Source organism: Bos mutus, chromosome 19 (assembly GCF_027580195.1).
Source record: "Bos mutus isolate GX-2022 chromosome 19, NWIPB_WYAK_1.1, whole genome shotgun sequence".
In the NCBI taxonomy this organism is placed as follows: Eukaryota; Metazoa; Chordata; class Mammalia; order Artiodactyla; family Bovidae; genus Bos; species Bos mutus.
Window position 1 is genome coordinate 51891144 of NC_091635.1, and position 22372 is coordinate 51913515.

General features: G+C 36.5%; 1 protein-coding gene and 1 non-coding gene across 3 annotated transcripts in view; both read right to left on the reverse strand.

The window, feature by feature from the left end:
* Nucleotides 1–22372, reverse strand: part of GDPD1 (glycerophosphodiester phosphodiesterase domain containing 1) — a 51212-nt gene that overhangs the window by 13397 nt on the left and 15443 nt on the right. Inside the window, exons 1-3 of one of the 2 annotated variants that reach the window (XM_070390584.1) lie at nt 8927–9943; nt 6809–6944; nt 4459–4504 (exon numbers count right to left, since the gene is read on the reverse strand). In XM_070390584.1, the coding sequence (XP_070246685.1) occupies nt 4459–4504; nt 6809–6944; nt 8927–9021 (277 nt within the window). In that variant the 5' untranslated portion in view covers nt 9022–9943. Of the gene's footprint in view, nt 1–4458; nt 4505–6808; nt 6945–8926; nt 9944–20628; nt 20672–22372 lie in introns of those variants that run through there. The other variant, XM_014480460.2, reaches the window with a different exon arrangement.
* LOC138984054 (U6 spliceosomal RNA) lies at nt 21423–21529 on the reverse strand. The gene has a single exon (XR_011461409.1). It is a non-coding gene; the product is annotated as a U6 spliceosomal RNA (small nuclear RNA).

Here is a 22372-nt window from a genome sequence, read left to right on the forward strand (position 1 = left end):
GACACATACACATTAGTAAACTTCTGTTTTTCTCATGTTAATCTTTTTTGTTACAGAGTCTAGATGAGAAACTAAAAGAATAGAAGAAAAAATTCTTCCTCCCCTAGACCTTACTACTGGAAACTGAGGTTGTTTCTAAAGTTTTGCTATGATATCATCAGTAAATTTTTCAGACTGTGAATAATATGGTTAGGCAAGGGAAATGCATACTAATTCAGTAATGGGTTGAAGAATTATATCAATGCAGTTATTCAAAGAAAACTGAGTCACAAAAAATTAGAAGAGGATTTTTAATCATTCTTTTTATTTTCTGAGGGTTATTTTATTCTTTCCTTAGTTCCATTTGCTCTAATTACTTATATAATATACTATACATACTATATACCTATTATAAAATTTCCCCTTCCATCTGAAACTCCAATTCCACTAATGCGTGAATAACAAAATTGTCAAAGATCCTTTATTTCCTTATTGTACAGCAAACCAAAACAAACAAGCATATCAAAAAAAGTAATTTGAGTCTAAGTTCTAAAACTTTTTAAAACACAGGCTCGTGTGAAAAGCAGCATGGGAATGGGAAAATTAAAAAAAAGAAAAAATATGTTATCATTTGTCTATTCTGTGTTCTATTCTTACTGCCTTTTTACTATGCCTTATAATTCAGATGGGGCTCTGGTTCATTCTGATGGGACTGTTAATCATTTGGCTTTGTCTCCCAGACACAGAGAAAGCACATAACCTTTCAAGCATAAAAATATGGACCACAGGAGATGTTGCCTAAAACGGATCCTGTACTTTTGAACTTATCAGAGGTCCATTTTTATGTGAAGAAGATGTGCTTGAGAACAAAGCTAACATGATGAAAATGGAATAAAGAAATGGAAATAAGACACAGACAACTTATTGCTTGAGCTACTGGAATCATTTATGTTTGAAGGCATATAACCTCTAGACTTTTTAGTTATGAGAAAACAATAAATTATTCTTGTAAACTTCTCTTAAACTATTTTCAGATGGATTTCTAGTACTGATAACTCAAAGAGTTTGGACTTAGACTACAGAACTGAACTATAAAAATTAATTATGTTAATATACAAAAATTTAGCTATAGTTTTTATCTAACCAGCCACCTTCCTTCCTTAGAAAAATTGCATCTGCTGCATTCTAAATTGTTCTCATTGGGTTGTCAAAAACAGGCCTTCTCCCCACTCACTCTCACAAGTAGGCAAATGACCTAGGTCTGCCCAATCATAACAGCCTGTCCAATCATAACAGCCTGTCCCTTTATCCACATGAATAGTTCAAGATGGACACATGATCCAAGTCCAGCCAATCAGTGCCTTTCTCTAGAACCTTTCATAAGTAAGGTCACAGTACAGGCAGGGGTCACAGTACAGGCAGGATGTGAATTTATAGTTGTCAGTGATCACATTCCTGCCACATGCCCCAAATCCATCTATAGTAAAAGAAGACCCAAGAGAAGCAGAACAATGGAATAAAGCAAAAGAGTCCTTTTATGTGCCCAAGGATCCCATAATGTTTAATTATGATCCTCTCTAGGATATGGTCCTATAAACTGGTCTCTGTTACTTATAATTTAAAAAGTCTGAACGTGATGTACTATTTGTACAGTCCAATATGGCAGCCACTGGCCACATGGGGCTATTTAAATTAAGATGAAATAGGGAACTTCCCTGGTGGCCCAGTGGTTAAAAATTCTGCCGTTTTATTACAGGTTGCGTGGGTTCGGGAACTAAGATTCCCCCATGCTGCATGGTGTGGCAATAAATAAATAAATAACATGAAATAAAATTTAAAATTCAGTTACTTGGGTATACTAACCACATTTCAAGTACTCAACAGTCACATGTGGCTATTGACTATTGTATCATACAGTACAAATGTAGGACATTTCTATCAGTACAGAAAGCTATATTTAGGCAACGCCATTCTAGCTAAATTTTTGTTAGCTTATTCAATGTGGAAAAATTAATTTTGCAGTCGAAAGAATTACCATAGACAATAGCTATTCACACCTAAGTAAGATGTACGCAAGGCTCAACTTGGGAAAAGGTCAGACAAAACTAACTTTGGAAAAGCAACATGACACATTACACAATAAGAATAATGTTGAATCAAATAGTGGGAGGGAAACAAGGAAATGAAAACGTGCTAAGAGAATGTGTGCTAATGTGATATGAAGATATTTAAATTAGATGACTCAGTCAGCACAGAATAAAGAGTTGGAGGAAGAAGTGTGTACCCAATATTGTTCAGGCAGAGAATAACTAGCGGGGCAATACTACCAAAAGGGAAAGAGGAAAATAACATGAAAACATGAACACTACATTCAGAGTGTGCCATAGGACGTGCTGGTGGATGGAACACATGAAATGGCTCTGGAGCATACTAGAACTTTCAAACAGATCACTACAGTCAAATCTAGATCCAAACTATGTAATTTTTATGGAAAAGAGGTTATTTTCAAGTAAGCATGACAGATAAAAATAAACCCTTTAGTTAACACATTTTCATGTTCCTTCTTTAAGTTTACTTTTTAATGTAGCCTGTGGTACATCAAAGCACCTTTAAAAAGAAAACACTCAATTCTTCCTCACTTAAGTTGTGAACCACAAAGAAAGCAAGAGGCCTAAAATCTGTATTCCTCTGAGAGTTGATTCCCTCTCTCCCTTTTGCTTTCTCTCCCTTCCTCCAGTACTTGAAGAAAACAACAGTTCCAGCAGGGGAACAGAAGAGGAAAAAAACTGAACAACTTTCTGCCTAATCTGAGTCAAGTTTTTACACTACCATATATGTCTGTTTCAAATACAAAAAACCTCACGTGTGAGGCACAGCCTTTAAGCTAATTATGATATTACTTGAATACAATATGAATGAAGGATAATTATTGTTAATCATTAAATCTGAGAGTACATGGCATTGCTACTAACATGCGATTTGAAGAGACTCTGTAGCTACAGGGGCAGTACAGATAGCTGAACACTGGCCTGGTAAGGAGAAGACCTAGTTTCAAGTCCCAGGTCTGTCATTTTCTTGTTATATGACCTTAATCAAGGAAATTTACACATTTAGGATTCAGTTGACTTTCTGTAACAAGAGGAGACAGGGTTAGATGATTTCAAAGGTCTCTTCCCATTCAAAAGTTTTATGACTTATTTGGGATATATAAAACCAGGGGAACAAATTTTTTTTTTTCTTAAAGCATCTTATAAACTTTGTGAGGCTTTGGCTTTGCTCTCTACAACGGAAAACTTGGGAAAAACTTCACTTAGGAAATTTTCTTAACTTTTCCAAGTCCACAACTGACACCAGTACTGAACAGCTCTGCAAGTTATAATCCTACTAATTATAAGAATGAAAGGTGTTTCATCAAATCAGCAAAAGCTTAATGATACTTACTTGGAAGGCCAAGTCAAAAAACCCCCCACAAACATCACATTGAAACGTTCTGTAGAGACAGCCCATGCAAACAGGTTTCTGATTTTTATTTGGCTCTCTAAGGTTTCTTCACGGGGTTGCAAAGAGTTGGACATGACTTAGTGACTGAACAACAGCAACAACAAGGTTTCTCAATCAAGGAGAAATTATACTGGCCAATTTTAAGTTTAGCTCACAGAGTGGTTACAGGTCTTCTTGAAAATTAGTATCAACAAGATCCTTGACATTTAACCAAGGTTTCAACTATATGCAAGCTTTACCAAGGACCATGACAAGAAATCATGCAGTTTTCCTGAGTTACATGTGAATCAACTCAAAACATGAGGTTGGATTGTCAAGGGAAGGGAGCTCAGCACCTGTAACTCGAGGTGGTGTGTTTTCCATCCTAATGTAACTAACACATTGGACCAAGGGACATGTCTCTTTGTGGGAAATGTTCCCTCAAAAGAAAAAAAAACAACAACTATGTTGCTGATTAGAAAATGAAGATGACTAGGAAATGGATGGTTTATTCGACTAACGGAATTCTTTTACTGATTCAAAATATGGAGTAGCTAAATAACATAGAATGAAAAAATTACAGAATCGGCAAGGATCTGAAAGGGGTCCCTTTAATTTCTTTTCATTCTTCTTATTTATGATGGATTATTTACTACAAGTTATAGTAATATTCTAGAATTTGAAGCTTTAGAAGTGCAAAGTATCCCTAATAATATATGAGTTTCTCATAATTAATATTCAGACTTAAATGAACTAAATTTAGATAGAATGAGTCATTAATAAATCTTTGGGCAACATCATCTCAGGTTTAGATATCCATCAAGATTTCAGATTTGTAGGCCTGTACAAACAAGCTTTGAGGGAAGACTTTTAGTTAACACTTCTTATCATAAATTACTACACATGTATTTCTAATTCTCAGCATAAATGAATACACTTAGTATATTCATAAATGAATATGCTAGTGTAAGCATTTTGTCTGCAAATGTAAATTATTACCTTTTTGAAATGAGACATCCAGTTTGCCAAGGTAAGGTGGGAGTTCCTTTAAAAGATATGATTGAAAAAAGTTAACTCTCAAAAAATAAAACGTATTTTAGCATCTTACATTAAGACATAAAGATTTGCTTCTTTGAAAAAGACAAAAATGAAATCTACAAATGTTTATATAGTAAACTCTTTAGCAGAATAGCCCCAGCAGCAAATTGACCGTATAATTACTGACTTTCGTGACCTACAGGAAATCTGTACTGATACAAACCATTTGTCAATAATAAATACACAAAGATCTCAGTAGAAAAATATCAGCAACAGACAATTCAAAGGGAAAAAAAATCATAAAGAAAAAAATCTTCAAACTCATTAATAAGGAAATGCTAATTAAAATTTAATATAGCAAATCAGGAAATTCTTTGTTTAATTATAGTGCCCCAAATGGTAAGGGTGTGGCAAAATGGAAATTCTTTTAGTATCAGATAGAAAAAGTCTTCTAAACACTTTAAAAATCCAAGCTGGCAACAGCAACTTTCCATATATATTAAGAAACTATCGGGGATTCCCTGGTGCTCCCACTGGTTAGGACTCTGTGTTTCTGCCTTGAGGTCCTGGGTTCAATCACTGGTCAGGGAACTAGGATCTCACAAGTCACATGGCCCAAAAAACCCATAACTACAATATTCCTAATTTTTTATCCAATAATTTCCCTGCTGAAAGTTAATTTGTGTGTGTGCATTAGTCGCTCAGTCATGTCTGACTCTCTGCAACCCCATGTACTATAGCCTGTCAGGCTCCTCTGTCCATGGAATTCTCCAGGCAAGTATACTAGAGTGGGTTGCCATTTCCTTCTCCAGGGGATCTTCCCAATCCGGGATCAAACCCAGGTCTCCTGCATTATAGGAGATTCTTTACTCTCTGAGCTGCCAGGGAAGCCTGAGAACTAATTTGGTGAAATAAATTTTTTATTAAAAAAAATTTTTTTTAAATGTGGACTATTTTTAAAGTCTTTATTGATTTGTTACAATATCGGTTCAATATTAGTTTTTTTGGCTGCAAGGCATGTAGGATGCCAGCTTTCCAATCAGGGATTGAACCCACACTCTCTGCATTGGAAGCTGAAGTCTTAACCACTGGACCACCAGCGAAGTACCAGGAAATAATTTGAAATATACAGAAAATTTTATCTTTACAAAACTTTATCTTTACATACATATAAATAGATGTTCAGGGCAATGTTATTCCTAATGGTGAAAGCAGAACTAATTCAAATACCCAACAAACTGGAATGGTTAAAAATAACAATATATCCACTCAGTATAATAACTTCAGTCATTTGAAATGTTTATGAAAAATAAGCATAGAATCTGAAAAGGCTAAATACTGTATGATTCCAACTATATGATACTTTGGAAAAAACAAAACTATGGAGACAATAAAAAGACCAGTCATTGTCAGGGGCTGAGGAGCAGGAAGGATGAATAGCTAGAGCACAGAGAATTTTTAGGACAGGGAAACTATGCTGTATAACATTATATTAGTGGATACAAGTTATTTTCATGTATGTCATATCAACGCCTGCAGAATATGCAACATGGAGAGTGAATCCTAATGCAAGCTATGAACTCTGGGTGGTGACGATGTGTCAGTGTAACAAATGCGCCACTATGGAGCAGGATGCTGATAGTCGAGGGAGGCTGTACCTGTGCTAGGTCAGGAAGGATTTGGGAAATCTCTACATATTCTGATTAGTTTTGTGCGGATATAACTGTTCTAAAGAATAAAAGTCTATTAAAAAAAAGGAAAAAAATGTACGTCATGCCATAATGTTAAAGTGTTTAAAAATACAATATAAATAATACACAATGAGAACACAACCATGTAAAAAACATTCAGAGTATATACAAAGATAGCTTCCTGTTGACAGAAGTTTTCTTCAGGTGGTAGAATTAAGCTTTGTTTTTCTTCCATTTATCAGTTTACTATAATGAGCATATAAACTACTAAAATCAGATTTTTAAAGGGTTTTTTCCTATTCCCAAAGACTAAAACTAGTTCATATATATAATCTGAATCAAATAAATTGTAGAATATTTGCAACAAGTTGAACTTCAGTAGCTTTACATTTGAGGACTTTGGTAATTTCGTTGAAATATTTATTAAAGTAAGTCTTCACAAATGTATGTAATGAATACAAAGTCTCACTGGAAGTCAGAATAGTTTTTTAAGTTTCCTTTGACATTCATTAATCTTTAACTTTTTTTCTTATTTACTGAAGTGCTATCTGGCACTTAGTGTTTTTAAAAATCTTATTAAAATGCCTATTAGTTATTAGTTTATCATGCATTTAACTTACACAGTACTTGAGATCAGAGATGTTTACATTGATCCCTGTTGATCTCTTTAGGTTCTCATCATGTGACACTACAACTTGCTCATCTTTTGTGATATGGCAGTCCAATTCCAACATATCAGTTCCAATTGTAACTGCGCTGAAGAAATACAAAGAAAAATAATGACATTCTGAAACATAAGCAAACATTTAAGTTACGTACATTAGATGAAAAGGATCAGAGTGACATCAAAATAGCAGAAAACCCCATAATACTAAAATTTCTCAAGACTATTATTTATTATGAATAACTGATATGAAAATATTCTAAGTGAACATAGAATAAATAAGAGACTGATGTTGCCTCCTTTCCATAACAAGCAATCCCTAATTTTGGCAACCCAAAATAAAGAAAAGGCTTCCCTGGTGGCTCAGTGGTAAAGAACCTGCCTGCCAATGCAGGAGATGGATGTTTGATCCCTGGGTTGGGAAGATTCCATGGAGAAGGAAATGGCAACCCACTCCAGTATTTTTGACTGGGAAATCCCATGGACAGAGGAGCCTGGTGAGCTATAGTTCATGGGGTCTCAAAAAAGTTGGACACGACTTAGTGACTAAACAACAACACAAATATAAAGGAAAGGACAGTGGACCAGAAGTTGAGATTTGGGTACCAGTTCCTACTTCGCTATGAACTTGCTGTGTAACTTTGGGTGAGTAAATGCCCCTCTCTGGGCCTATATTTCCACATCTATAAAATGAAAGCTTAAAGAACAAAAAAGGATGCCCACTTCAGCCACTTGAATTCAGCACAGGATCAGAAACTCTATCTGGGAAATTAAGCAAGAAAAAAAAAAAGCACCAAAACTGGAAAAGAAGAAGTAAATTTATCACTATCTGCAGATGACAAAGTCTCATATGTAGATACAAAGGTTCCACACACTACTGTCAGAACGAAAAAAACCCAGTAAATTTCAATACAAAACAAAAACACAAAAATCATTTTTATTTCTGTACACTAAGAATGAAAATCTGAAAAAGAAATCGTGAAACAATTTCATTTACAACAGCATCAAAAAGAATACAAATTTAGGAATTAACTAAAGAGGTGAAGTTATGACCAACCTAGATAGCATATTCAAAAGCAGAGATATTACTTTGCCAACAAAGGTCCGTCTAGTCAAGGCTATGGTTTTTCCTGTGGTCATGTATGGATGTGAGAGTTGGACTGTGAAGAAAGCTGAGTGCCGAAGAATTGATGCTTTTGAACTGTGGTGTTGGAGAAGACTCTTGAGAGTCCCTTGGACTGCAAGGAGATCCAACCAGTCCATTCTAAAGGAGATCAGCCCTGGGATTTCTTTGGAAGGAATGATGCTAAAGCTGAAACTTCAGTACTTTGGCCACCTCATGCGAAAAGTTGACTCATTGGAAAAGACTCTGATGCTGGGAGGGATTGGGGGCAGGAGGAAAAGGGGACGACAGAGGATGAGATGGCTGGATGGCATCACCGACTCGAGGGACGTGAGTTTGAGTGAACTCCGGGAGTTGGTGATGGACAGGGAAGCCTGGTGTGCTGCGATTTGTGGGGTCACAAAGAGTCAGACACGACTGAGCGACTGAACTGAACTGAGCTGAAAGAGGCGAAAAGCTTGTACAATGAAAACTACAAAACACTGTTGAAAGAAATTAAAGAAGATATAAATAAACACACAGACACCCCATGTTCATAGACTGGAACACTTAATATTGTTAAGATACAAATACTATATTGATCTACAGATTTAATGCAACTCCTATCAAAATTTCAATGATTTTTTTGCAGAAATAGAAAATCCATCCTAAAATTCATATGGAAGCTCAAGGAAGCTCAAATAGCCAAAACAATCTTGAAAAAGAACAAAGCTGGAAGACTCAAACTTTCTAATTTCAAACTTAACTACAAAGCTTCAAAACAATGTGGTACTGGCATAGAGACAACATACAGACCAAGAGAAGACAGAGTCTAGAGATCTTCGCAGATATGGCCAAATGATTTTCGACAAGGATGCAAAGACTATTCAATAGGGAAAGGGCAGTCATTTCAACAAATGGTGTTGAGAAAACTGGATATTTAAATGTGAAAGAATGAATTTGAATTCTTACCTAAAACCATATCCAAAAATAAACTCAAAATGAATCAAAGATCTAACTGTAAGACCTAAAGTGGAAAAAAAAAAAAAAAACTCAGAAGAAAACATACAGGAAAAGCTTCATTGAATTGGACTTGGCAATGACTTATTGGATATGACACCAAAAGCACAGGCAACAAAATTAAAAATAGACAAATTGAGCTTCTTCAAAATTTTAAAAGTTTGTGCATCAAAGGACATTAATAGACAACTCACATCAAAAGGCAACTCACAGAATGGGAAAATCACCTATCTATCTGATAAAGAATTAACATCTACAATACACACAAAACTCCTAAAATGAAACAACAAGAAAAACAATCAGAGTGAAAAATGAGTAGACATTCTGCAAAGAAGATGTGTCAATAAGCACATGAAAAGATGCTCAATATCACTAATCATTAGAGAAATGTAATCAAAATACTTCACTCCCATTCAGTTCAGTTCAGTCACTCAGTTGTGTCCAACTCTTTGCGACCCCATGAACCGCAGCACGCCAGGCCTCCCTGTCCATCACCAACTCCTGGAGTCCATCCAAACCTATGTCCATTGTGTCCGTGATGCCATCCAACCATCTCATCCTCTGTCATCCCCTTCTCCTCCTGCCCTCAATCTTTCCCAGCATCAGGGTCTTTTCAAATGAGTCATCTCTTCTCATCAGGTGGCCAAGGTACTGGAGTTTCAGTTTCAACATCAGTCCCTCCAACGAACACCCAGGACTGATCTCCTTTAGGATGGACTGGTTGGATCTCCTTGCAGTCCAAGGCATTCTCAAGAGTCTTCTCCAACACCACAGCTCAAAAGCATCAATTCTTCTGCGCTCAGCTTTCTTTATAGGCCAACTCTCACATCCATACATGACCACTGGAAAAATCATAGCCTTGACTAGATGGACCTTTGTTGACAAAATAATGTCTCTGCTTTTTAATATGCTGTCTAGATTGGTCATAACTTTCCTTCCAAGGAGTAAGCGTCTTTTAATTTCATGGCTGCAATCACCATCTGCAGTGATTTTGGAGCCCAAAAAAATAAAGTCAGCCACTGTTTCCACTGTTTCCCCATCTATTTCCCATGAAGAGATGGGACCAGAGGCCATGATCTTCATTTTCTGAATGTTGAGCTTTAAGCCAACTTTTTCACTCTCCTTTTTTACTTTCATCAAGAGTCTCTTTAGTTCTTCTTCACTTTCTACCGTAAGGGTGGTGTCATCTGCATATCTGAGGTTATTGATATTTCTCCCGGCAATCTTGATTCCAGCTTGTGGTTCTTCCAGCCCAGCGTTTCTCATGATGTACTCTGCATATAAGTTAAATAAGCAGGGTGACAATATACAGCCTTGATGTACTCCTTTTCCTATTCACTCCCATTCAAACAGCTATTAATAAAAAAGAAAAGAGGGAAGGACGTAAGAGAAGAAAAGAAAAACAAATGCCACAATATCGACAATCCTTGCAGACATTATGCTAGGTGAACAAAAGCAAAACTACAAATATTTTTTGATTCTTCTTATACAAGGTACCTAGGACAGTTTATTTAACAAGCTATATCAGTGGTTATTTCAAATGCTAAAAGATGATGTTCTTAAAGTGCTACACTCAATATGCCAGAAAATTTGGAAAACTCAGCAATAACTACAGGACTGGGAAAGGTCAGTTTTCATTCCAATCCCAACGAGGGGCAATGCCAAAGAATGTTCAAACTACCACAGTTGCACTCATTTCACATGCTAGCAAGCTAATGCTCAAAATCCTTCAAGCTAGGTTTCAGCAGTATGTGAACCGAGACCTTCCAGACGTACAAGCTGGGTTTAGAAAAGGCAGAGGAACCAAAGATCAAATTTCCAACATCCATGGGATCATAGACAAAACAAGGAAATTCCAGAAAAACATCTGCTTCAATGACTATGTTAAAGCCTTTGACTGTGTGGATTATGATAAATTGTGGAAAATTCTTGAAGAGATGGGAATCTCAGACCATCTTGCCTGTCTCCTGAAGCCTGTATTCAGGTCAAGAAGCATCAGTTAGACCTGGACATGGAACAACGGACTGGTTCAAAATTGGGAAAGGAGTATGTCAAGGCTGTATACTGTCACCCTGCTTATTTAACTTATATTGAGAGTGTTTCATGTGAAATGCCAGGCTGGATGACTCACAAAAGCTGGAATCAAGACTGCTGGGAGAAATATCAGTAACCCAGGGAGGCAGATGACACCACCCTAATGACAAAAAGCAAAAAGGAACTAAAGAGCTTCTTGATGAAGGTGCAAGAGGACAGTGAAGAAGTTGGCTTAAAACTGAACATTCAAAAACAAAAATCATGGCATCCGATCACATCGCTTCATGGCAAATAGATGGGGGGAAAAATGCAAACAGTGACAGACTTTATTTTCTTGGGCTCCAAAATCACTGAGGACAGTGACTGCAGCCAGGAAATTAAGACGCCCGCTTCTTGGAAGAAAAGCTATGACAAACCTAAACAGCATATTGCAAAGCAGAGAAATCACTTTGTTGACAAAGCTCTATATAGTCAAAGTTATGGTTTCTCTGGTAGTCATGTGCAGATGTGAGAGCTGGACCATAAAGAAGGCTGAGTGCTGAAAAAATGATGCTTACAAACTGTGGTGCTGGAGAAGACTCTTGAGAGTCCCTTGGACTGCAAGGAGATCAAACCAGTCAATCCTAAGGGAAATCAACCCTGAATATTCATTGGAAGGACTGATGCTAAAGTGAAGCTCTGATACTTTAGGCACCTGATGCAAAGAACTGACTCACTGGAAAAGACCCTGATGCTGGGAAAGATTGAGAGCAAGAGGAGAAGGGGGCGAAAGAGGATGAGATGGTTGGATGGCATCACTGACTCAGTGGTCATGAGTTTGAGCAAACTCTGAGAGACAGTGAAGGACAGGGAAGCCTGGCGTGCTGCAGTCCATGGGTTCTCAAAGAATCAGACACGACTGAGCAATTGAACAACAATGGTGGTTACCAGGGCTGTGGGGCGAGGAGGTTGGGGAATTATTTAACAGGTACAGAGTTTTATTTATTTATTTATTTATTTTTTCATGTGAAATAGTTTTTATTTTATTTTATTTTTAAACTTTACAATATTGTATTAGTTTTGCCCAACATCGAAATGAATCTGCCACAGGTATACCCGTGCTCCCCATCCTGAACCCTCCTCCCTCCTCCCTCCCCATACCCTCCCTCTGGGCTGTCCCAGTGCACCAGCCCCAAGCATCCAGCATCGTGCATCGAACCTGGACTGGCGACTCGTCTCATACATGATATTACACATGTTTCAATGCCATTCTCCCAAATCTCCCCACCCTCTCCCTCTCCCACAGAGTCCACAAGACTGATCTATACATCAGTGTCTCTTTTGCTGTCTCGTACACAGGGTTATTGTTACCATCTTTCTAAATTCCATATATATGCGTTAGTAGAGTTTTAATATGATATGATTAAAAAGTTCTGGAGACAAAAGCCACAAACTTCTAGATATAAGATAAAATACATACTAGGGATGTAATGGATAACATAATGAATACAGCTAACTGTTGTGATGATATACAGCAAAACTGTTGAGAGTAAATCCTAAGAGTTCTTTTCACAAGGAGAATTTTTTCCTTTATTCTTTTTATTGTATCAATAAGAGAGGGTGAAGGTTAGCTGAACCTATTGTGGTAGTCATTTCACAATATATGTAAATTAAACCACCATGCTGTATGCGTTAAACTTATACAGTGATTGTATGTCAATTATTTCTAAAAAAAAAAAAAAACGAAAAAAAATTTTGTAGAAATGGATAGTGGTGATGGTTGTATAACAATGTGATATACTTAATGCCACTGAACTGTACACTTAAAAATGGTTAAGATGGCAACTTTTACGTTATGTACATTTTACCATGATAAAACAAAAATATTTTAATTGTCTTTCAAAAAGAAAAAACTTGAAAAGATCAGAACAGATAATTGCTAAGGTTTCTTTCCCCCTAAGATCTTATGACTGATACAGAAGGTATATCACAGTGGTTAAGAGAACAAACATTGAAAAGAAAAAAAAAAGGTAAACATGTGAGGTAATGGATGTGTTAATTAACTTGGTGAGAATCCTTTCACAATGTATACACTCTTATCATTCATCACATTGTGACATTCTGAATACATTAACATGTTGTCAATTATACTTCAATAAAGCTGGGGGAAAAAAAAAAAGGCACAGACATGGGAGCCTGCATTCAAATCCTGGCTCTGCCACTTACTTGGGCAGTTGTTTAGCTTCTCTAAGTTTCTTTGCAAAGCAGTGATGACATTAGCTCTCTACACCTCCTTCCCACCTTGCTCCTATACTCCAAGCAGCCCCATGCTCTAAATATTTCTTTTGCCTGCAATGTCTTTCATAGAAAAACAACATACAATAAAATAACAGTGGTGCTGGAGAAGACTCTTGAGAGTCCCTTAGACCGCAAGGAGATCGAACCAGTCTATCCTAAGGGAAATCAACCCTGAATATTCATTGAACAGGCACTTCTCGAGTGAGAATTTCGAACTGGCCAATAAGTTTATGAACAGGTGTTCAACATAAAAATTCCACAGGGAAACAAATTAAAACCACAATGAGACAGCACTATATACCCAACAGAATACCTAAAATTAAAAGGAACGATAATAAGTTAGCAAGACAGTGGTGCAACTGGAACTCTCATACATTGCTGATGGGAGTCTAAGTTGGTAAAATCCTTTGAAAAATATCCACCTACCTTATGACACCTCTGGAGAAGACAATAGCAATCCACTCCAGTGTTCTTGCCTGGAGAATTCTATAGACAGGGAGGCCTGCTGTGCTATAGTCCATGGGGTTGCAAGGAGTTGGACACGACTGAGCGACTTAACACACACACACCCTATGACACAGCAATTCAACTTCTGCTAAGTGTGTATCTTCTAAGAGAGATGAACTCATTTGACCATTAAAAAACATGTACAAGATTATTTCACACCTCATGGATGAATTTTACAGATGTAAATGGAAAGAAAGAAAAGCCAAAGACAAAAGTATAAATACTGTATGATTACATTTATGTTATCAGGAACAGAAAAAAGTCAATCGATTGTAATAGAAATTAAAATAATGGTTATCTAGTGGAAAGGAGTTCAGACTGGGAGAGGCCACAAGGGTGCCCTCAGAGGTGCTAGAAATGTTCTATACTTTTATTTGGGTGGTGATTACAAGGGTGTGTATATGTATATTAAAATTATTTGGGTTTGTGCATATTACCAAATGTATATTATACACACTACAGTAACAGTTTAAATAACAGTTTTTAAAAAAGATTTATTTATTTGGCTGTGCCGGGTCTTATTAATACCTGGAGCTTGTGGAATCTAGTTTCCCCACCAGGGACTGAACCTGGGCCTCCTGCTCTGGGAGCAGGGAGTCTTAACCACTGGACCACCAGGGAAGTCCCACAATAACAGTTTTTTTAAAAGTCTTTCTTCTTCCCCTTGTCTGCTAACTCTTACTTGTTCTTTAGGTGTAAACTAAGAAACTAGCACTTCAGGACACCTTCTCTAATCCTGCCCTGTCCCCCGCATCCCAGACTGGATTTTGTAGCCTATTCACCAATTATTTGCCAAACTGCCAGGACTTCCTGTACCACCTGTGTTTACTAGGTCAGAGTACCTGCCGCACTCTTTTGAATATACCTATTTATCTTCCCCTACTTGCCCAATTAGACAGAAAGGGTTTCTGGACCATGGCTCATTTACTGTTGCATTCCTAGTGCCTTGGCACAGGGCTGCTCACAGCATGTACTGAATTAATAAATGAAGAGAGACAGCTCTCAGTATATGTAAAAAGCCTACACAGCACTTTATGAATCAACTACCACAGATGACATTTTCAAGATGAAAAAGAAAGTAAACGTAGGTGGGGCAGGGAGAGAGTTTTAAGAAAAAAGAAACCTCTCCCTTTTTTAAAATTCAAGAATGGAAAGAGTAAGAGCTGAGTGAGCAGAGTGAGGAAGCAGGAAGGAAAAAACATAAAAGTAGGTAAATTACAGTTTGTATAATATATTCCCATCCATTTAAATTGTTTCCCAGTGTTTGTGCCTAAGGTCATGTCACTACAACTGGATACTAAATTCCTAGTGAGGAAGGGAATTTGTTCCATATTTTCCAACGTTCACAATGTTGGGTACGTTGCAGGTAATCACACATTTCTAAACGAGCAGAATGAAGCTATGTAAATGTTCATCAGTGATGATCCATCGTTGTTGTTCAGTTGCCTAGTTGTGTCCGACTCTTCGTGACCCCATGGACTGCAGCAGGCCCGCCTCCCTGTCCCTCACCATCTCCCAGAGTATGCCCACGTTCATGTTCATTGCATTGCTGATGCCATCCAGCCACCTCATCCTCTGACGCCCTCTTCTCCTTCTACCCTCAATCTTTCCCAGCATCAAGGACCTTTCCAATGAGTTGTCTGTTAGCATCAGATGGCCAAAATACTGCAGCCTCAGCTTTAGCATCGGTCAATAGTGATGATCCAAAGCCACAATGAATTGTTTAGTTGCTAACTCATGTCTGACTCTTTCTGCAACCCTATGGGCTGTAGCCCGCCAGGCTCCTCTGTCCATGGGATTTCCCAAACAAGAATACTGGAGTGAATTGCCATTTCTTTCTCCAGGGAAATCTTCCCGACCCAGGGATCAAACCCGTATCTCTTGCGTCTCCTGCACTGTCAGGCGGATTCTTTATCACAGAGCCACCTTGGAAGCCCTAGTGAGCACCATACGTCAAAGAATAAAGCATTCACATGGAAGAGCATTGTGGATATCTAAATGAAAAAAAAAGTAGGCATGGTATGATCCCTCTGATGTAAAATAAAGTGTGTGTGTGTATGTATACACTTTATATGCCTGACAAAATTTATCTTTGGAGCCAACTACTTGAGAACTGTCTTACTTGATCTACCTCTGATAATCCAACCCCATCAGCATCCCACTCCAAAAGAACTAATGGTCACTTGCTGCCATGTGCCAAAGTCTCACACTGCTCCCCTACTTCTTAAATAATCTTCCCTTTTAGTGCTCTGATTATCACCAGCTGCTAAGAGAAAAACAAACCTGGCTCATTAATGTAATTCTTACCAAGACAGTAAATAACTGTTAACCGTTTGTGTCCTCTTCTAAAGAACATCCACCTTTGAAAAAGACTGCAATTGTGTGTTTGCTAGAACCACAGATGTGTAAAAATAAAATCTAAAAATAGGTTTTAGGTTGGTGAATGTATTTTTCTATATTTTAAATTTTCCTTAAATATTGTTATACTGTATATAGCTTTTAGTTTTTTTTTTTAAGAATAAAAGGGGACTTCCCTAGTGGTGCAATGGATGGGAATCTGCCTGCCAGGGTAAAAGCAGGGGTTATCTATATTATCCTGTATTTAAATCTATATTTCCCTGTATTTAAAAATACCTATACATATTACCTAAGAAATTTTTCTAAGTATGAAGTTTGCCTTTAGCTGAAATGTTGGCTGTTTTTAGAAATGTTTAGGAATTATACAAAAAATATTTTTTATTTTATGATTACCTCTTATTGCTGCTGCTAAGTCACTGCAGTCGTGTCCGACTCTGTGTGACCCCATAGACGGCAGCCCACCAGGCTCCGCCGTCCCTGGGATTCTCCAGGCAAGAACACCGGAGTGGGCTGCCATTTCCTTCTCCAATGCATGAAAGTGAAAAGTGAAAGTGAAGTCGCTCAAGTTGTGCCCGACCCTCAGCGACCCCATGGACTGCAGCCTACCAGGCTCCTCCATCCATGGGATTTTCCAGGCAGGAGTACAGCTAATAATCAAAAATTTAGAATAGTAAGTGTATGTAGGACAATCTGTAAATTATTTTAATAAAGTCATCTCAAATTCAATACACAAATAGCTAGAACACAGCGAGAAAAGAAAACTATTTTTTAAAATCACTTTAGCCTTCAAACTTTCCCACAAATAACAATATGTATCTACTTCAACTGAAACACCAGACATTTTATAGCTGAATTTCTGATAAGCTGATGACAAACACAGAAAAAAGTTAGGGAAGGCAAGATTTCAATATTTCTGGAAAAAGAAAAGAAAAACTCTAGCTCTAAAAGAAGAAGTGAAATTACTTCAAACTCCACAAAAACTATGTGTCAAAACTTACAACAGACTCTACGTTAAAGAATTCATTTGAATCTCATGTATTCCTCAAAACATTGAGGTTATATTATTTCCACTTCAGAGATGAGATAATTAGTATTGTATTAATTAGACATTGTAAAAAGTTTTACCATGAGAATCAGGTCACTGATTAATTACTTTGATTGTCTGCCAACTTACGCTTCCAGCTATTGCTAATACAATTTGCTTCTTTCTTTTACCATTCATATTAATACCACAGGGATCAAACTGTCCTGTGGGTATTCACAACAGCAGCCTGGTTTAATAACCTGGTTTTATTAGCTCTTAAGAACCACACTTTACATACTCAAGGGTTTACTGGCTCTGTGTGTGTGAGTGTATGTGTGTGTCTATCTTTGTAGTACAATTTTTTAGTTTTCGGTTCCATGCTTATTATAAATGGGGTTCTGCCTCTAACTTCTGTTAATAGTCAGCTTTGTTCCTGAGTGCTCCATTCCATATATCATTCAGTAATTGACTAGGGAGAGCCTATTAGTACCAGAGCTAGATCTAGGGACTGAGATCAATAAGGAAAATTCTTATTCTCAAAGAATCCCAGAAGAGCCATATTCATAACTTAAGAAAGAAAGAAAGAAAGAAAGAAAGAAAGAAAGTCACTCAGTTGTGTCCGACCCTTTGTGACTCCATGGACTGTGGCCTGTCAGGCTCCTCCGTCCATGGAATTTTCAAGGCAAGGATATGGAGTGGGTTGCCATTTCCTCCTCCAATTCATAACTTAAGGTGTCTGTAAGATAATTTTCAAATTTATTTATTTACCTATTTTTTGGCTGCACTGGGTGTCCATTGCTGCATGTGGCTTTCACTAGCTGTGGCAAGTGGGCTCAGTGTTATGGCATGTGGGCTTGGTTGCCCTGTGGCATGTGGAATCTTCCTGGACCGGGGATCGAATCTGTGTCCCCTGCACTGGTGGGCAGATTCTTAACCAGTGGACCACCAGGGAAGTCCATGAAATTATTTTACAAGCCAGATTAAATAACTTTTTACAAACTGTGAAATATAATTATTTCTCTTTCTCAGTACTAATTACTTTAGCCCTACTATAACATAATAAATACATAATGAATTAATTTTCCATATACTCTTAAGGTCCTTTCAGTTTTCTAGATGTAGCTTGTCCATATAACCTCAAGTTTTAACCTCAAACATTTCATATTTTTAAAATGAGCTTCTTCTTCTCCACCAAATGATAGCTTTTCTAGTCCTGATATCTTTTCAATTTTCTGATTAATTTTAACCAGGCTTCCCATACCAACTATTTATACTTTCTTTAATATCATCTTTACCTCCATGTCATAATATACATGCTTTTTCAGTATACACAGATATCAATATATAAATAAGATTTAAATATATGTAACAAGTAAGATCTAAGTTTTAGCTGCTCATTGTATTTTCACTATTTCTTCTTCAACTACTTATCCTATCAAGGATAAACCATACTTAAGCACAGTGTCTGTCTTTTGCCAATTATGGATTATAACTGTTAATTTTTTTCGTATACAATACTTTGAAAATAGTATGCGTAAACAGCTTTTTCTTGTTATTCATGAAGTAGGTATATTTAAGAAAACCTTTCTAAGTGTCCTAGTGGTTAAATAAATAAATATTTATAAATGAAAGTACAATTATAAAAAGTACTTACTGACAATATACTGATGCATTAGACAAAAGAAACAAAAACCCAAATCATTACTACCACCACCACCATCAAAAATATTTTAAGTTTAAAATTAAAGCCTATTTGGTTTAGGTTTTATATAAATTCCAAAGTCAATTAGCAAACAGCCATACAATAAAAGAGTTAAACAGCCTTAATATATGGAAGAGGTGCTTTCTTCTTTTAAAGTACCAGAAAAACCTCCAAAAAACTAGAGTTATAGAAAGCTACCACATGATAGAGAAGGCTGTGGTACTTTTCAATAGTTACTGCTTGAACAAAACAATATAAAAACAAACTGCTTGAAGACAGGAAATGAAATGTTGTATCCAGCAGGTAAAAATCATCTAAATTAGACATTCTTTGAATATAAAAAAATTTTTCAGGGGATCAAAATCTTCAAAGATAAAAAAAATATTTAGGTACCATCCTTAGAAATAATGTATTATACAAATGCATCATCCTTAGAAATAGTTTATTATACAACTCAGTGTCTTAATTTCATAAGTAAGAGTGGCTGGTAAAGATTTAGCAATAATACATGGAGAAAAACTTACAAAATAACATACTTTTACATACAGAATGCTAAAACCACTCAGTCATGAGCAGTTTCTCCCCCAAGTAAAAATATATCACCACATCACAGGCAAAAAGTATCTGATAAATGATAGTCAATGTAGGTGTGTGTGGGTGTGTATATGTGTGTGTGTGAATCACAGTGAAAATTGTTCACATAAAATTAAACATATATTTTGTTACAGGAGCTAGCTACATAATCTCAGTAGAGAAGATAAAGTAATTTACATTATTCTGCTTCACCATCAGTGACAGGAGGAAAGAATTTGCATTTTAGAGCTGTAAGAGATTTGAGATTACAGTCAAAAGGCATCATATTTTAGAGGAGGAAGAATAAGCAATGCCAAATATAGAAGGATAGGATTTAGACAAAATGACTATGGAAAAGCAGTACCTCGGGACCTGAAAACAGGAAAAAAACTCTCAAGTGTCTTTGAATGATGAGAAATAGAACTAAACCTTAAGCCAAGTTATCCTGATTTATTAGCCCCAACTGTGTACATAAAAATGGTTGAAAATTATATAAGAAAATATTTTCCTTAGTAAATATGCATAGTAATGTTTTTCATGGGGGTTAACTTACCAAGTTTCCTATCTTATTTTTCAGGGAAAAGAAAACAGTGTTCTCAGCATTACCACAGACTGATGATAAGCAATTACTTTAAGACCAAGAACAAGGTAGCAATCTGCTTTCGTTCTTGTCTCTCCTGCTGCTTCTCTGTGAGGTGCTCTAAAAGACCTCCATGGGAAATATGAATAATTCAAAAACTGGAAAAAATAATTTACCTTTAAAAAAAAAAAATCAATTACTCCTAAGGCTTCAAAGAAGAAAGACCAGATAACAGGTCGAGGTCTGTGGAAGAATGACTGAGTAGACACATAACCCTACACATAAACAAGAGCCAATGTAACAGTGTTTTCCTCTTCTCTTTCTCTCTGAGACTAATTAGCATTATGCACAGTATGCGCCTTGTTACAAACGTCTTCTTTCAGCTCTGGCACTATAGTGCCAACACGCACATCTAGTTTTTCAGTTAAGCAGAAGACAAACGCTTGTTAGAACACTTCAGACTAACTAACTAAAAGAAAAAAAGATTTTAATAAAACAGAAACAACTATCACAAGCAGATGCTACATGTATACTATCCTTACTCTGTGAATCATCACTTTAATGATAAACTGTAAAAGAATGCCTTTTTATGTACTTACTGTTGAAAGGCTGCCATTGTATTCTCCAAATTTTCTCCAGCACCTGTGAAAACATTAAATTGAAGCTAATTTGAATATTTTATTTTCCCCCCAATTCACCTTATATATTTCAAGTAAATCATACATTTGGTACAAATGAGGTAGATATTACAAGTGTTTTAAAGAAGGTAATGGCATTTTGCATTGTTTTTAGGGGCACCAGAAGAATCAGGGCTTCCTAGGTGGTTCGGTGGTAAAGAATCCACCTTGGTTAAGAATCCACCTGCCAATGCAGGAGATGCAGGTTTGATCCCTAGGTTGGGAAGATACCCTGGAGGAGGAAATGGCAACCCACTCCAGTATTCTTGCCTGGGAAATGCCATGGACAGAGGAGCCTGGCCGGTTACAGTCCATGGGGTCGCAAAGAGTCGGACACGACCGAGTGACTGAGCACAGCACAGCACTGCACAGGAAGAATCAAAGATCAAAACACAGTCACAGCAAGCAGTGGGGTTAGAAGAACCTAAGTGATTTTTATTTTTTATTTTTTTTTTTAACATTTAGAATATTTAATACATAGAATGATCACTACACTGAATGTCGGATAGTTACATGAAGTGTTCTCAGGTTAAGCTCAGAGCAAGTCTCTGTTGTAACCAACTGGTTTTGCTAGTGGGGGCAGTATCCTACCGTAAGCACAGTTTATATACATTATTTCACTTGAACAACTCTTCTTTAAAAGAGGAATTGCTCCCATTTTGCAGATGGACACGGAGGCTCAAGGAGGCTACTCCTCTGAACTAAGATTTGAACCCAAAAATATGGAACGCTTCACGAATTTGCGTGTCATCCTTGCACAGGGGCCATGCTAATCTTCTCTGTATCGTTCCAATTTTAGTATATGTGCTGCCGAAGCGAGCACCTAAGTGATTTTTAAGTGCGTTAAACAGTACATTAAAAATATCCATCCTTAAAATAAATTAATTTTTAAAATATGCATCATAACTAATGGCATTAGATTCAATGAAATAGCGAATATTCAGTAAAACTAAAAATCATTGCATTGTTATTACTACTCCCATCATTATAGTAACTGGTGCTTCCACTTACTGAAGTAATAAGTAATACTGAAATTACAAAAAAAGACACAGATAAGAAGTATCTAATTGCCTCTTTTAGCTAATATTATATACTAGGTAGACTCAATTAGCATAAAATATGCAAGCCATAAGTTTTTAGATATTTTAAAACTAAAAGATTTTGGTATTACTAAATGATTAATGGAATGCACAGGAAAAATACTTTGGAAATATTTTCCCAAATATTTTGGAAATTTTTTTTTCCAAACAGTTTTTTCTTAACAAAAATAAGCACTTCAAGTTTATGGTACTGTTCAAGTAACAGCATTACAATGTTTTATATACAATAACATTTGAACATAGTTGCAAGGGTATTCAATTTTTCTTCTTTTATATTGTTAGATTATATTTTTATCATAATCTAATTAATAATGAACAGAAACATAAAGTATGAAGAAATAAATATATTAACCTAATGTTCTAAAAATGCTATCAATTTGGCAGAGAGAAAGGGACACCCTTGTGAAAAAAGCCTCTTTGACTTTAGGTTCACTTTTGTAGAGTCGATGCATAACAAAAGACTGATGAAGCAAATATAGAGAATAAAGTTTTTTTCCAAAGTAAGTGGTCTTTTTGAGGTTAACTGATTTTTAAAAGTCCAGTCAGTGCCTATCTTAGTCAAAAAC